This window comes from Marmota flaviventris, chromosome 1, assembly GCF_047511675.1.
Source record: "Marmota flaviventris isolate mMarFla1 chromosome 1, mMarFla1.hap1, whole genome shotgun sequence".
NCBI lineage: Eukaryota > Metazoa > Chordata > Mammalia > Rodentia > Sciuridae > Marmota > Marmota flaviventris.
In genome coordinates this window covers 82,752,366-82,767,151 of record NC_092498.1, presented here as the reverse complement: position 1 = coordinate 82,767,151, position 14,786 = coordinate 82,752,366, and the positions used below count along the sequence as shown (strand labels likewise).

General features: G+C 37.8%; 1 protein-coding gene across 2 annotated transcripts in view; it reads left to right on the top strand.

Moving 5' to 3' along the window:
* The window catches only part of Igf2bp3 (insulin like growth factor 2 mRNA binding protein 3), a 138,063-nt gene that overhangs the window by 110,092 nt on the left and 13,185 nt on the right, over window positions 1–14,786 (top strand). For both annotated transcript variants that reach the window (XM_027932768.3, XM_027932767.3), the window contains 3 exons: window positions 561–683; window positions 2,542–2,677; window positions 4,594–4,719. In XM_027932768.3, the coding sequence (XP_027788569.1) occupies window positions 561–683; window positions 2,542–2,677; window positions 4,594–4,719 (385 nt within the window). The remainder of the gene's footprint in view (window positions 1–560; window positions 684–2,541; window positions 2,678–4,593; window positions 4,720–14,786) is intronic.

The window sequence follows — 14,786 nt, the reverse complement described above, 5'->3', positions numbered from 1 at the left end:
CTGTTAGTCCCTCCAAATTATTAATCCATTAAATGGATTAATCCATGTATTGGATTAATCCACTGATTGGATTGCAGCTTTCATAATCTAACCATTTTACCTCTGAACATTCCTGCATTAACACAGGAGCATTTGCGGGACACCTCATATCCCAACCATAACACTCCAGGTATGTATTTTGAAATTTATACTAGGATCACACTATTTTGTATCCATGCCTTTGTGTTATGGCATTAGGGGTTTAGGAGTATGGATTTCATTAAGAGAATATGTCTTTGAAGGTAGATATTCCCTGAAGTGAATAAAAGAAAAATAATTTCAAAAATTAACTCTTATTCAAATAACTTGCTATTTTTTTTTTCATTCCCTGTATTCATGCATTGCTAAAATGTAGGCTAATTGTCAGCACTGTACTTAGCATAACGTTTCCCATCTGGTAGGTAGGAAGTCAATGTTTAATGAATTTAAAAAAAAAATTTTTTTTTTTTTTTTTTAAATCCAAGAGTAGGTTTACTTTCCCTGATTTTGACTTCTTTTTATTTTTTTTTTTGAATCTACAGCACAGAAGAGCTCCCCTTGAAGATTTTAGCCCATAATAACTTTGTAGGGCGTCTTATTGGTAAAGAAGGAAGAAATCTTAAAAAAATTGAGCAAGACACAGATACTAAAATCACAATATCTCCGTAAGTGCAGCCTTGCATTTTTTCTTACTGTGTGTTTTATATTAAGCTCTGCTTTTTACCTCTTTACAGCTGTTTGTTAATCTGTACTGTCACCTTTAGACAGTTTCTCAAACTCTATCTACTTGCCTACTATCTATTTCTAATCTATATCGAAAGCAATGTCTGTTCTCACAAAAGACACAGGTGCATCTAAATGCTTTTCATTCATATTTTCTAGCTGAGGTCTTGATGGTGTTTTTTTCCTGTATTCCTCAAACTGTAATATGTTATCTAGTTTATTATCCTTTGCTGTATAACAGATTATTATAACATCTCAGGACAGTAATGAACATGGATTGCTCAGTTTCTGTGGTTCAGGATTCAGGAACAGCTTAGTGAGATAGTTCTGGCTCAGGGTCTCATAATGTTGCTAGGTTGATGCTGGCTATTTTTGGAAGGCCTCAGCCCTTCACCTCATGGACCTCTCCACAGTGCTGCTTAAGTGTCCTAGACAGACAGCTCATACTCTCCTCCTTGAGGGAATGATCCAAGAAAGAGCGTGGTAGAAGCTGCAGTGTCTATTTATGACAGCATCTCAGAAGTTACTTACTCTCATATCATTTCCTAATGTTGTTTAAACAAGTCAGCCTTCTTCAGCATGTGTGTAGGGACTACAGATAACTTGGAGAGGGGCATCGTCTCGGAGGCGGGCTACAACACCTGAAGTCCGTGAATGCTCTGAAATTATATGGAGAGGTTTCTTTTTCTGGGGGTGAGTACCCTAGTTTTCATCTGAGGACCTAAAAAGGTGGGATGAAATTGATGAACTGGAAAAGAATGATAAAATTGTAACACAAAATGCTTGGCAGGGCTGGGCTGAGACTGGAGATTAGAATTCTATACTACTTTAACTAGTCCAAGATGAAGAGACTTCATAGACTCCATTTTCTTCATTATTTAGTTTACATTTCTAGTTAAAGTTTGAGAAGAAGAAATAATATCTGACTCAAGTTTAATGTACAACATTTGCTAATAGTGAAAATGGGGACTTTAACTCTAGGAGTATGAATGAGAGCTGTACCAGTGCAACATATTCTTTCAATCTGTGTATTTAGTTCTGTTTTCCATGGTAAATGTCTCTATATTTTTTTTCTTGAGGCTGTTGACCAGTTTAGGCTTGTTGGGTGTTCTCAGATGTAACTTTTTGTAGATTTTGAAGCTTTAGCAGGACCTGGGCTAAGCAGGGAGTTTCTGAATTTTGCTATCCAACTCTTTTGTAGTTGGGATGGTCATCAATGGACCATTTAAAAAATGTAGTACATTTCCTCCATTCTACTTTAATCTAAATTCTAAAAATACTCATAAAAACTAAATGTAGACAATAATTTCTGATTTGTTTTTGGGAATATTTCCATGCATTTTCCTTGTTTGTTTACCCAGAAAATGCAATTGCACGAGAATGCCAGTTATGCCTAGAGTTGGTCAATACAAAGGTTATATGCTTTTGGATTCCACGAAATCTGTCCATCCTTCTAATAATTCCTTTTCAATTCACTTTAAATTATGAAAATGGTTTGACTTTAAGTGGTCAATAAGCAAGCTATATTTAAAACATGGGCTTGAAGTATATACACCCAGTGATTTTTATTGAGAGGATGGGAGGGGGAATTTTTTTTTTTTTTCTTTTCTGTAGCTTTGCAGTGCTTGGATTGATTCATGTCTTTTGGGGCTTACTGATTTTCCATCGTGTTTGTCCACCCACTTTTACACAATGCCAGGCTCCACGGTTTGGTTTTAATTGCTATCTGTGACTGAATTATTAACTGTCTTCCTCCTATAATTTCCATTCTTTATCTTTCCCTTCTTTTTCAATCTGCAGATTGCAGGAATTGACGCTGTATAATCCAGAACGCACCATTACTGTTAAAGGCAATGTTGAAACATGTGCCAAAGCTGAGGAAGAGATAATGAAGAAAATCAGGGAGTCTTATGAAAATGATATTGCTTCTATGAATGTTAGTTTTAATATGAAGGACTTGTGCTTATTTTGATGAATAGTTAAAAGATGTTTTTCCTTGCATTGATATTAAATCTCTTTAGTGGTAGCATCAGAAGAAATGATTTTAATGGGTTTTTAGCACCATACCAAGTACCCTGGCTTAGTAGGAAAGAACAGTCTTTGACATTAGGCTTGGCACACTCTGTGATTTTAGCAAATGTCTAAACTTTTGAGCATTGGCTTCAAGTTACTATTAAAAAATACAAGTTTAGGGGCTGGGAATGTAGAGTATTTGTACAGTAGCATGTGTGAGGCCGTGGGTTCAAACTGCAGTAGTACAAAATAAATGAATAAAATGAAAAATAATTTGTAGTATATCATTAAAGCAAATTATGACATTCCTTAATGGATTGATTAATTCTGAACATGAAAAACTTCAAAAGTCCATCTTAAATTTTGAAGTAAATCATTAACAAAATTCATCAGTTGGACCTTTCATATGAAACAAAGAAGGGAAATGTGACAATATTACCTTTGTGAGAAAAACCTAGAATGCTGATTTTACCCCACATGACAGCCTGCCTACCTTAATGTCATCACTGCTATCTAATGTTTCAGAATCAACTGGGATTAATTCCAACTCCAGGCCTTGTGCAAAGATTTTCTGATACACTGAAGCCTAGTTCTACTCTCCACCTTGCTTATTCAGCTTTTATAAAATTAAAATTAAAATTCCCTTCTGGTTCCTGTATCCATTCCAAAGATTTGGTTGGCAGTACTAACATGGTGTTGGGTCCTGTTTTCCAAAGCGCTGGACTTTCTTAGGCTTGAAACCCCAGGAATGTTGAGTTTTATAAGGAGTAAAGATCTCTTTACAGCTGGTTGAGTGCACCTGGTGTGCTTCTCAGAGAGCAGCTCTTATTTGTGCACCCCTTCAACTGATTCAAGGCATTCTTTGCGTATTTTTGGAGTGCTCACAGCAGGCAGTACCATTTCGGCTAAGCAATTTCTTTCTAGTGGGGGAAAGGAAGGCCATGCTCCCTGTCCTTGAAAAACCTGTGGGCAACTGATGATCTAGGCAGGGGCAAATCATCTCAGATTTAAAGATATTTAGAGATGTAAACAGATGTAAATTATCTACTGAAGTGTAGTCACTTGGAATATCTGCTTTGTTCTGAAATTTATGTCATCATACAAAATACACAATCTGAATACTGTCACAAATGCTCGCTTCCACTGGGTGCAGTCATGCATACCTGTAATCCCAGCAACCTGGGAGGCTGAGGCAGGATGACCCAAAGTTTGGGGCCAGCCTCAGCAACTTGGTGAGACCCTGGCTCTTTAAAAAATGAAGGGTGTAACAGAGCAGGGAGGAAGAGCATGAGGAAAAGATTAACATTAAACAGAGATGAGAGGTGGGAGGGAAAGGGAGAGAGAAGGGAAATTGCATGGAAATGGAAGGAGACCCTCATTGTTATACAAAATTACATATAAGAGGTTGTGAGGGGAATGGGAAAAAAAAAAAAAACAAGGGAGAGAATTAAATTACAGCAGATGGGGTAGAGAGAGAAGATGGGAGGTGGGATAGTAGAGGATAGGAAAGGTAGCAGAATACAACAGTTACTAATATGGCATTATGTAAAAACGTGGATGTGTAACCGATGTGATTCTGCAATCTGTATTTGGGGTAAAAATGGGAGTTCATAATCCACTTGAATCTAATGTATGAAATATGATATGTCAAGAGCTTTGTAATGTTTTGAACAATCAATTAAAAAAAAAATGAAGGGTGCTAAGGATGTAGCTCAGTGGTAAAGCATCCCTGTGTTCAATCCCTATTATAAAAAAAAAAAAAAAGCATTTCAATTTCCTTTGATTCTTTTATTTGTCAAATTAAAGAACCCTTTTTTTTTTTTTTTTAAACCATTACAGCTTCAAGCACATTTAATTCCTGGATTAAATCTGAATGCCTTGGGTCTGTTCCCACCCACTTCAGGGATGCCACCTCCCACCTCAGGGCCCCCTTCAGCTATGACTCCTCCCTACCCACAGTTTGAGGTAAGATTATTGGCCTTGGCTTGCTTTATGGTTGAGTGGAATATGGGCAGATGGATGCAGTCAGACATCGTTGGTACTAGTAATGTGATTCGGTGCTAATTGGGACAGATTACTAGATTATGTTTTGTCACTTTAGGAATGAGAATTTCCTTTCCTTGTCCTTGACTCACCAGGCTGATAGTGTCTGGGGCTCTTATCCTCTTGCAGTGCATGTGTCTGCCCTTATGATCTATCACAGGCTCATATGATCTATCATCAGCTTACAACTACTATGTACTCTCTAGGTCTTATCAGTAGAACCCTAGTTAAAGTAATAGACTATGAGTTATTTTGAAAATTTTGGATAGTAGGATTGTCAACATGTGTTTTTAAAAAGCATAAGAGTTTGTGGCTCTTATGGGAGAGGGAAAAGATTATTTTTAAATGTTGAAGGAAAGGATTTTTAAAAGGCTTCCTTCATCTTTGTCATCTGAAAATTAACTGCTTTGAAAGATCAGGAAAAACTGCGTGCTTTCCATTTTCGGTATTTGTACTTTTTAAGTCGGTGAGCTAGGATGGTTTTTTTCCACAGTTCTGTTTTGTATGTGCAAATATTAAATGACCTTTGGTAGATTCTATAAGAAAACTTATTTTTATATCTAGTCTTTAAGAATAATGTTTTCTCTCAGGTCAGCAATAGGAGACTAGGCATAGCATGAACATAATTTCATCAGGGCAAACATCTGATAAAGTATTTTGAAAGTAGTTTGTAATTTAGGTGCATTTTCAATCATAAATGGTGGAAGACACTCAAATAACAGCTTTCTAGGGTCTTTTGTCATCAATGTGTTTTTACATCCCTCCCTCCTTGTTTGGCTGTCTTATCTTTTAATGTTTTGTGCGATGGCTCCTATACCCGTTCAGAAAAACATCCAAGTGGAATAGGTTGAGCATACCATTATACTGCTGTGTAGAATAAATATGTGAGTAAAATGGTGTTGACATGAAATTTTATAGAGAAGACAGATTACTAGATTGTCCATGTTTTGTCCCTTTATCTTCCTTTTGTGTCTTTATACCTGTCATTTCTAGTATGTTCAGGCCTGGAAACCATGTAACAAGGCTGAGGATAACCACGAAAATTTCAGCTAAATGTAAGCCATGTGTGGTGGCCAATGCCTATAGTCCCTATTACTCAAAGAGGCTGAGACAGCAAGATTGCTTGAGCTCAGGAGTTTGATGCCAGACCAGGCAACATAGCAAGACTTCATCAAGAAACAAACCAACCCCAAATTTCAACTGACATCAAGTACAAATAGATTCATTATGCATTACCTGAAATTTTCTTAAGTAGCTGCCTATTTATTTGTACTTTCATGCTAAAGGGGTCTAGTGGAAAGAGCCCTGGAGTCAGAGCTGAGGTCTAGCCTTGCTCTGCTGAGAGTTTGTGTCACCAAAGGTCAGACTCCTCTTGGTTCTGGATCTGTTTTCTTACCTGCAAAAGAAAAACCTGAACTAAATGAATGAAGCCTAAAAACTTTCAGGTCAAACGTTTCTAGTCTACAGACTTCAAATTATATGAAAACTGGCGAAGGGCTAAAATAGGAATTTGAAAGTATATGTACTTAAATTTTAATATTTCCACCATCTTATTATGAATAGGCTCATTTATCATAAAGTTGAATGTTGGGGGATATATTATATCCCTGGTATTTCTGTGTAGTGATCCTTACTAAATGCTACAATGCACTGATTACATAAAGTAACTCTGTGCTGGAGAAGGTCACATCTAATATACACTTCTGCTGAATGCCCTGAACTAGACTTCTCTTTGGGCAAGTCACTTAACTGCTCTGTTGTTCACATTCCCTTTGAAGTGTTCCTTTAACTTTTTCTTATCTCTGCTGATGACAGCTTCTAGTCACCAAAGCCTCACATTATTATAGTGTGCTCTAACTGAACATTCTTGGACATTTGTCTTTTATATGGATGCTTTATTGGCAAAAATTCCTAAAGTGAATTATTATGTAACTATTTTAAAAATATAGAAATTATAGAAGATAATGCATATTAATATTTTCTGGATTTAGTCCGTTTTCTCATTTGATAATATTCTGTATATTAGGTTCCTGTGTTATTAGGAAAATGGAGAATGTTTCAAGAAAAGTAAGATCATATTGAGAATAATTTTTGAAGCGCTTTTATGATCTCAAATACCTGAGTGACCTAAGTAACAATTTTGTTTTAAGAATGGGAAGAAGATTCCAATGATGTTTACTTACTCTACTAAAAGTGAGCCAAAAGTAAATGTAAGGAAGATCTCATTGGAATAGGTGATCTTTGCTTCTCCTGAGACATTTAACTAAGTCAAATTAAATATAATTAGAAGTAAACCATGAGAACAGAAGATACAAAAGCTACCATAGCAAAGGTGGAAATATTGCAGCAAGATAGGATCTGAGAACACCTTAGCTGTTCAAGGACAGATGAAGGAAATGGTGGGTCTTACCCGGATAAAACAAGGACAATCTAGGCATCTGTGTTCATTGTGGAATAGTGGTAGGCATTATGCTTTATTCTACATGTCTTTGATAAAATGAAATCCTCAAATATACACCTGGACATTTCCGTCAGTTGTTGTAGGAGGTACCGCTCAAAATGTTAAAGGTAGAAGAAAGGTCGTTCTGACATCTATCGGGCTGGAGCAGTTGATCAGCTGTGCATATCTTACATATGTTTATTAACACCTAGTAATTTTTCTGTAGGTTTGAACCTATTGCTAGCTTCATCTCTTAGTCCTACTCCAGCCCCAATAGATGATTGATTATTAATGGGAACATTGTTCTATTTGAACTTTTTTTTCAAAAACGTCTACCTACTCTACTGGTGCAGTGGTGCATGGCTATAATCTCAGCAACTCAAGGGGCTGAGGCAGGAGGATTGCCAGTTGCAGGCCAGCCTCAGCAACTTCAGGAGACCCTGTCTTAAAATAAAAATGGCTGGGATGTAGCTCAGTGGTAAAGCACCCTTGGGTTCACCCTTAGTACCAGAGATGGGAGGAGAATGTTTATCTTAAAAACCAATGTCATCATCACTCTCAGAAAATATGGCACAATATTATGTGATATGCTGTCCATATTTGAGTTCCTATAGTTGTCCCAATAATGTCATAAATAGTATTTTCAATGAAGAATCCATTAAGAATCATGAATTGCATTCAGTTCTCACATCTCTATTTAGTCCTTTTTAGAAATCTCAAACAGTACCCCCAGTCCCGTTTTCCTCTGTTTTATGACATTGACATTAAAAAAAAAAAAAAAAAAGCCAGATGATTTGTAGAATGCCTCTAAGGATTTGTATTATGATTGCCTCCATATTATCAGGTTCAGAGCATATCTATTAGGGGTGGCAGGAATACTTCGTCAGGGAGTCACATCAGGAAATAAATTATATTAGTTTGTCTCATTATTCCTCACATTCAATTTGGCCATACAGTTCAGGTACTGTTTGTCAGACTTCTCATTTATGATGAGTAAGTAGTCATCAGCACTTTCAGAATGTGTATCTTCTCCTCAGGAGTCTTTGATTCAGTTGAGTTTCATATTTCTGACATTTGTACAAATCATATAGTACTGTTTTTTTTCCTTTCCTTTTCATTTATTTTTTCCACAATCTTCTGTAAAGTACAGTGTTAATTACTTCCTGCCTCAAGAGGACCCCCCCACCCCAGTAACATTAGAATCACCCTAGGCCATCGGACTGGCCTGGGTAGAGCACTTGCCTAGCATGTGTGAGGCACTGGGTTTTATTATCAGCACCACATATAAATAAATAAAGGTCCATCAACAACGTTTGAATTGGATTACCCTAGGGGTAAGGCCAAGGCACAAGTATCACTTTTGCACGCGGGGGTGGGGGTGGTGTACCGGGGATTGAACTCGGGCACTGGACCACTGAAGCCACATTCCCAGCCCTACTTTGTATTTTATTTAGAGACAGGGTCTCACTGAGTTGCTTAGCACCTCGCTTTTGCTGAGGTTGGCTTTGAACTCGTGATCCTCCTGTGTCGGCCTCCTGAGCTGCTGGGATTACAGGTGTGCACCGCCTTGCCTGGCTCAGCCATCACTTTTGAAAGCTCCCTAGGTGACTTCAGTGGGTAGCCAAGGCTAACAACAGCTGCTCTGTCCTAACTGGGTAAGAACCTGTACCCTCATACATAAACTGAACCTCAGTGGAGCAGGTGGGAGCTTGGAGACTTGTGGTTTTAGAATGGTCATCAGGAGTTTTTTGCTGCTCATTTGTTGCCAAGAACTGTTGTTCTACAAGGAATGTTTACTAGAGAGGACTTCAGTGGTGGCAAGAATATTCCCTGTCAACAACAATGCATGTCAGAATACATTTTGGGGTAAGCATAAATGCCCAACTCTGGTGTCTGTCTCTCTTTGTATCTTGATCAATGTTTACTTTAAAGAGTAGTAAATGGATGGACTGGGGTTGTGGCTCAGTGGTGAACGCTCGCCTAGCTCATGTGAGGCCCTGGGTTCGATCCTCAGGATCACATAAGAATAAATGAATAAGGGTATTATGTCCAACTACAACTAAAAGATAAATATTTTAAAAAAAAAAGTAGTGAATGGACGTATCCCTTTAACTCTGGGCCACTTGTCATTCTGACTCTTAAATACATACAGGCCAAAAACTTATGTGGGGTGCTGCCATCTGTTTTCACTCTTCTGAATCTACCTTGGCAAGCTGTACATGTTGGAATTCAACTTAGCTGTTTTGCAAGAAAAAAGTGACTTAAATGAGTTTTTAATGAGAATTCAAGCACAGACTGTCTGAGGTGGTGATGATTCTGTCTACCTTCTGCACTCTACTAAGTGTGTGTCCCCTGGCCCAGGGTACTTAACCTCTAGACACTGGGTTTTATTCCAGTGAGCAAGAAGCATAAAAAATCAAAATTGGTGGCAGCATTACTTAAGGATAGTGCCTAAGGGTAGCTCTTTACACTCCCACTAGCATTATCCTGTTCAGAAAATAATACCTGGCCTTATCTTGCTGTAAGAGAAGCAGGCACACTCTACAAGAGGGCAGAAATGTGCTCATTAAACACAGGCTCTGTTTCTAAAGGAGAATAGATATTGGGAGCACCTCTTTGACTCTGTCCCACTTAGCATTATTACCTGTTTAAGGAACCTCCCAGAGCCTGGAGGAGGAAGTAAACTTAAATCCTCTCATAAAGAAGAGGATCTAGATTCATTCTGGAGGAGAAAGTTACAAGTTACGTGTTCCAGATTCTTCATCTTTAAAAAAAAAAGGGGGGGGGGGTAAATACCAATATTCAGGGGACTATATTGTGTCTCTAACACTGAAGTTGTGTTTCAGTATGTAACTTCAAGGTAGGGTTCATGAGTACATAGTTGGAATAAGCTTTGCCTTCACTATCTAATTTTTAGGTTTGTTCTTTTTCTAAACCTATACAGTATTTCCTGCTCATGTGTGGTTTTGCTTTCCATGGTTTTACTTTACCTGCAGTCAGTGGTCCAAAAATATTAATATTTTCTTGACTCTTATGTGAACATTGTCTCTAACTTTTTATTAAAGCACATTGTTTTAATTGGTCTATTTTTGAAAGTGTTATTCCTTTCTAGCTGTGCCTAATTTTATAAATTAAACTTTATGATAGGTAGATACATGTAGGAAAAGCATAGAACATGTAGGGTTTGGTACTGTCCCAATTTTAGGACTGGAGAAAGGAGCACTACTGTATTTTTTTTGTTCTTGTTGTTGTTATGGTTTAGATACTAGATGTCCCCCAAAAGCTCATGTATAGGACAATGCAAGAGGATTTGGAGGTGAAATGATTGGGTTATGTGAGCCTTAACCTAACCAGTATATTAGTCCCTTGATGGGGATTAACTGGGTGGTAGCTATAGGCAGGTACTGTGTGCCTGGAGGAGATGGTTCCCTGGGGGTGTGCCTTTGGGGTATCTATTTTGTCCTTGTCCAGTGGAGCTCGCTCTCTCTACTTCCTGGTGGCCATTTCTTGAGTTGCTTTCCTCCACTTCCCTCTTCTGCCATGATGTTCTTGAGCCTTGAGGAATGGAGTCCGCCATCTATGGACTGAGACCTCTGAAATCGTGAGCTCCCAAATAAATTTTTTCCTTCTTAAATTGTTGTCAGGTCTTTTGCTCACAGCAGCGAAGAAGTTAACTAAAACAATGTCTGCTTAGTAGTTACCTCTTTTAAAAATACAAATAAACTATTATTTTTAAAGGCAGTGGTTAAATTCATCAAACAGTATTAATTTCTTTGCTTATTGTTGTTTCTTATATTCCTTTTGACTCTTTTTATTCTTGTTGAATATCATAGTATTGTGATCTCATTTTAAGATCAGCTTGGCCCTGCACGGTGGCACACGCCTGTAATCCCAGCAGCAGGGGAGGCTTATTATGCAGGAGGATCATGAGTTCAGTCAGCCTCAGCAAAAGCAAGGTGCTAAGCAACTATGTGAGAACCTATCTCTAAATAAAACACAAAATAGGGCTGGGGATGTGGCTCAGTGATCGAGCTTCCCTGAGTTCAATTCTCTGGTGATCTTTTGGGGCCCCCAAAAGATCATTAATCCTTTATGTCCTGTACATTAAGGGTGAATCCCTACTTTTATTTTAAATGGATACTATCTGCAAAGAATTAGGTTTTGATGGCTAAATGTACCAAAGAAACTGACTCTACTATTTCTTTTAGAAATACTTTGTTTTAGAATGTTTTCATTTCTTTACTCATGTTTACTCATTCCTTCTTTGTAACATGAAAATAGAATGCTGTATCTTGTCTTTGGATAAATCCCTTGCCTCTGTTCCATTCCAGTACTTTGCCCACTTATCCTGCCACAATATTCTCTTTCCCGGAACCTGCCAGGTTGATTTTTCCAATAGAGCCACAGAGTTTGTTCTTGCAACACACAAAAGGTCTCTAATTCCTGCCTGGCAGCTGGCTCATACAGTACTTAATTGGCGAACTTCTAGTTTATAAATGACAGGAAATGCTTCTTTCAGAAATGCTCAAACAGTCGGGAAGAGGGAATTGGCAGCTAATAAAGCAGAATAAGAGCTGGAGTTGGCATAGTGCACACTGTCTTGCTGGACGGTCTTGGCAGCGTGCAGGTGGGCTGGCAGAAGTAAGCCCAGGGGCTGTCTCCGCCATTCTGATAGTCTCTTTGGAGTTTTCTCAGAAGTCCCCAGAAAGGTTGTGTAACTTTAAATAGCTAACTTTCTGCCCATGACAGAGCTAAGAAAGATGTTTTTTTTTTTTTTAAGAGTACTTAAAAAAAATGCTTTCATTAATCCATTATAGCTATACATGATAAAAAGTACTCTTTAAGAAACAAAATATTGCTGGGTGAGGTGGCGTATACCCGTAGTTCCAGCAACTTGGGAGGTTGAGTCAGGAAGATTGCATGTTCAGAGCCAACAAGAACCTGTCTCAAAATAAAGAACTGGGAATGTAACTCAGTGGTAAAACACCCTTGAGCTCAATTCCCAGTACTGCACACACACACTCCAATTTTCTTTTCAGTGAACAATTTTCAATAACTCATTGCATATATTTGTTATTTCCTAAGACATCTTGGTTATGGGAAGGAACTCCCCCCTCCACTTTTTTCTTTTTAAGTACTTCAATATTTTTGTTCAGGTTATAGAATTGGGTAAACTTGGTTTCACTTCCAGACCAAAATCCATTAAAAACAAAAGCAAAAAACCCCAGGAACAAGCCAAAGGGAAGCGCTGGCCTCAGTCCAGGTTCCTGGAGGCTGATCTTGTTGGCTGAAATGCATGTCTCCATGCCTGTGTGATGTCTTAGATTTTTTCCCCCACAAAGTAAATACACTTAACCTCACTGTTTCCTCATACTTCTGTCTCTTCACGATAGATGATTAGGAATTATTCATTGGCAGACTTCAGTTACGCAAACTTCCAGTTGAGCAGCTTTGCTCTGTTACTTCAAGCCACAGCATAGAGTTTACCAAGGAGTCCAAAGGAAGGTTTGCTGATGGGAATCTGGCAGAAATCCACTGGGAAGCAGCTTGTGTCCTGTGAATATCATTCCCCCCAAAAAAACATGTCAAGAAAAGGATTTACAAAGAAAGGTTCAGGATAGTACAGCTGAATGTCTCCTTAGATGCAAGGATTGTTTATTTTAAAGTTTTTTTATCCCCCAAGTCTGAAACTCAAGTTCATAGGCTTCTCACAACCATTCTTCTGGCCATTTAGCCTTGTAGGTAAAAATGAAATTATCTGCTTACTGGGATGTCCAAATCCTGAAAACATGGCCTATTATGCTGAGTCCTACCCAAGAATGAATTGTGCCAGATTTTCAAGTAGACAGGATGCTTATGTGAACTATCTGGTATCTTCAGAGGAAAATCTCCTTGGAAAAATAATTTGTGGCCAGGGAGGTGCTTGGTAGATAAGAAATTGGAGCAGAGGAAATTACAGAAAATGAGTTCCCTTCTAACTCCTTTTCCCACTGACAGGTTCTGTTGCTTCTGTTCTCATCCCAGTCTAGCTGATTTTACATGTGTGTATTGATTCTTTATGTAGTTGCCCTTTCTATTTTGGTCCTTTCAGCCCTTCTCTCCTGATGATCATTCCTTTTCCAACGCTCCACATATTGCTTACAAAATTTATTCTTAATCTTCATATCGAATTTGACAGCTCTGTACTTCCACCCCCCAAATCAACAAAACAAAAACACAATAGCCTTTCATCACAGTGTCAGGAAGAAAGTTTTGCTTTTGTTAAGCTTTTGAGGCTTCGGCCCTGTTTTTGCCTGAGTTTTCTCATAGCAGCTGTCTTTGATGTGTTCTAGGCTAAGGCACATGCTCGGGATGTGCTTTTGAGGCTCTGGGATATTGACTCTGAGGATGTTGTTGAGTTTAATGCCTGTTAAATTACTATTTTCTAAGGAGATTTAGAAGCTGGGATCAGTACCAGGAAAATAAGTTTTTACTAAGCAAATGAAAATTTTTCCCCTTAGATCTGGTAAGTCATACAGCTGATTTATTATTATTTTTTTAATTCTAAACTTCCTGCTTAAAGCCAAATTTGTATAATAACAGTAGTTTTGGCATCAATATATATTTACTGTTCAGATTCCTATGCTCTTATTTCTTTGCCCACCATTGTTTTATCTTTTTAGATTATGTATATTTTGTAAGCATCATAAAATTCTTTCTGGAATGAGGCCCAAGAAGTAATCACATAGTTATGATGAAGTACTGTGGGATAGAGTCTAGCTAGTTACACATGAGATTTAGTCTTACCCCTTAAAAAGGTCTTTATCATCATCAAGCCAATAACTACAGCAAAGTAGATTCCTTTATTATATAGGACATGTTCTGGATGTTCTTAAGATAAAAATGTTTAGATCCTACCCTACTTTTTTAAAAAATGGTCATGATTTACTTAATGGTCTTTGTAAGACTAGAATGACAAAATAATGCTAAATTGGAGCAGAGTTTGTGGTCAGTGTCACCATCAATTTACTTGATTTATCCAGTTACAAAGTAAGGACTTAAAAAGACAGATGACTTTGGGGACTGGATAGCATACTAGAGGCTTCCAAAGAAAGGCACTATATTTAGAAGTACTAAAGAATGAAATGATTTTATTTGGTGCCTTTCAGTGATGAAAAGCAACAGAAGTGATTTGGCCAAGTTTGGCAGGATAGGGCCTTATCACAAATTTTTACAGTTCAGAGGTTAGTCGGGAGGCTTCTAGAGCTACAGAACTGTGTTAATGCCTGCAGTGTGTTACACTGTCCTGGAAAACATGGGGAAAACCAAATAATTTTATCAAGTAATAAATAGTAGAAATTTAGTTAGCTCATCTATTTGCACATATACTAAAGAAACAAACTTCAATGATCAAAGAGGGGTAGGTCAGGAATATTCCCTGAAGTTGAATTTTGGGTTAACTATTAAATATGTACATGGTTAAGGACAAAGATAAAGGAAGAGATAAAGAACAGAGTTCAAATGGTTTTCATTTATAGGAAACTAGGCATGGGTTCCAGATTCATACATT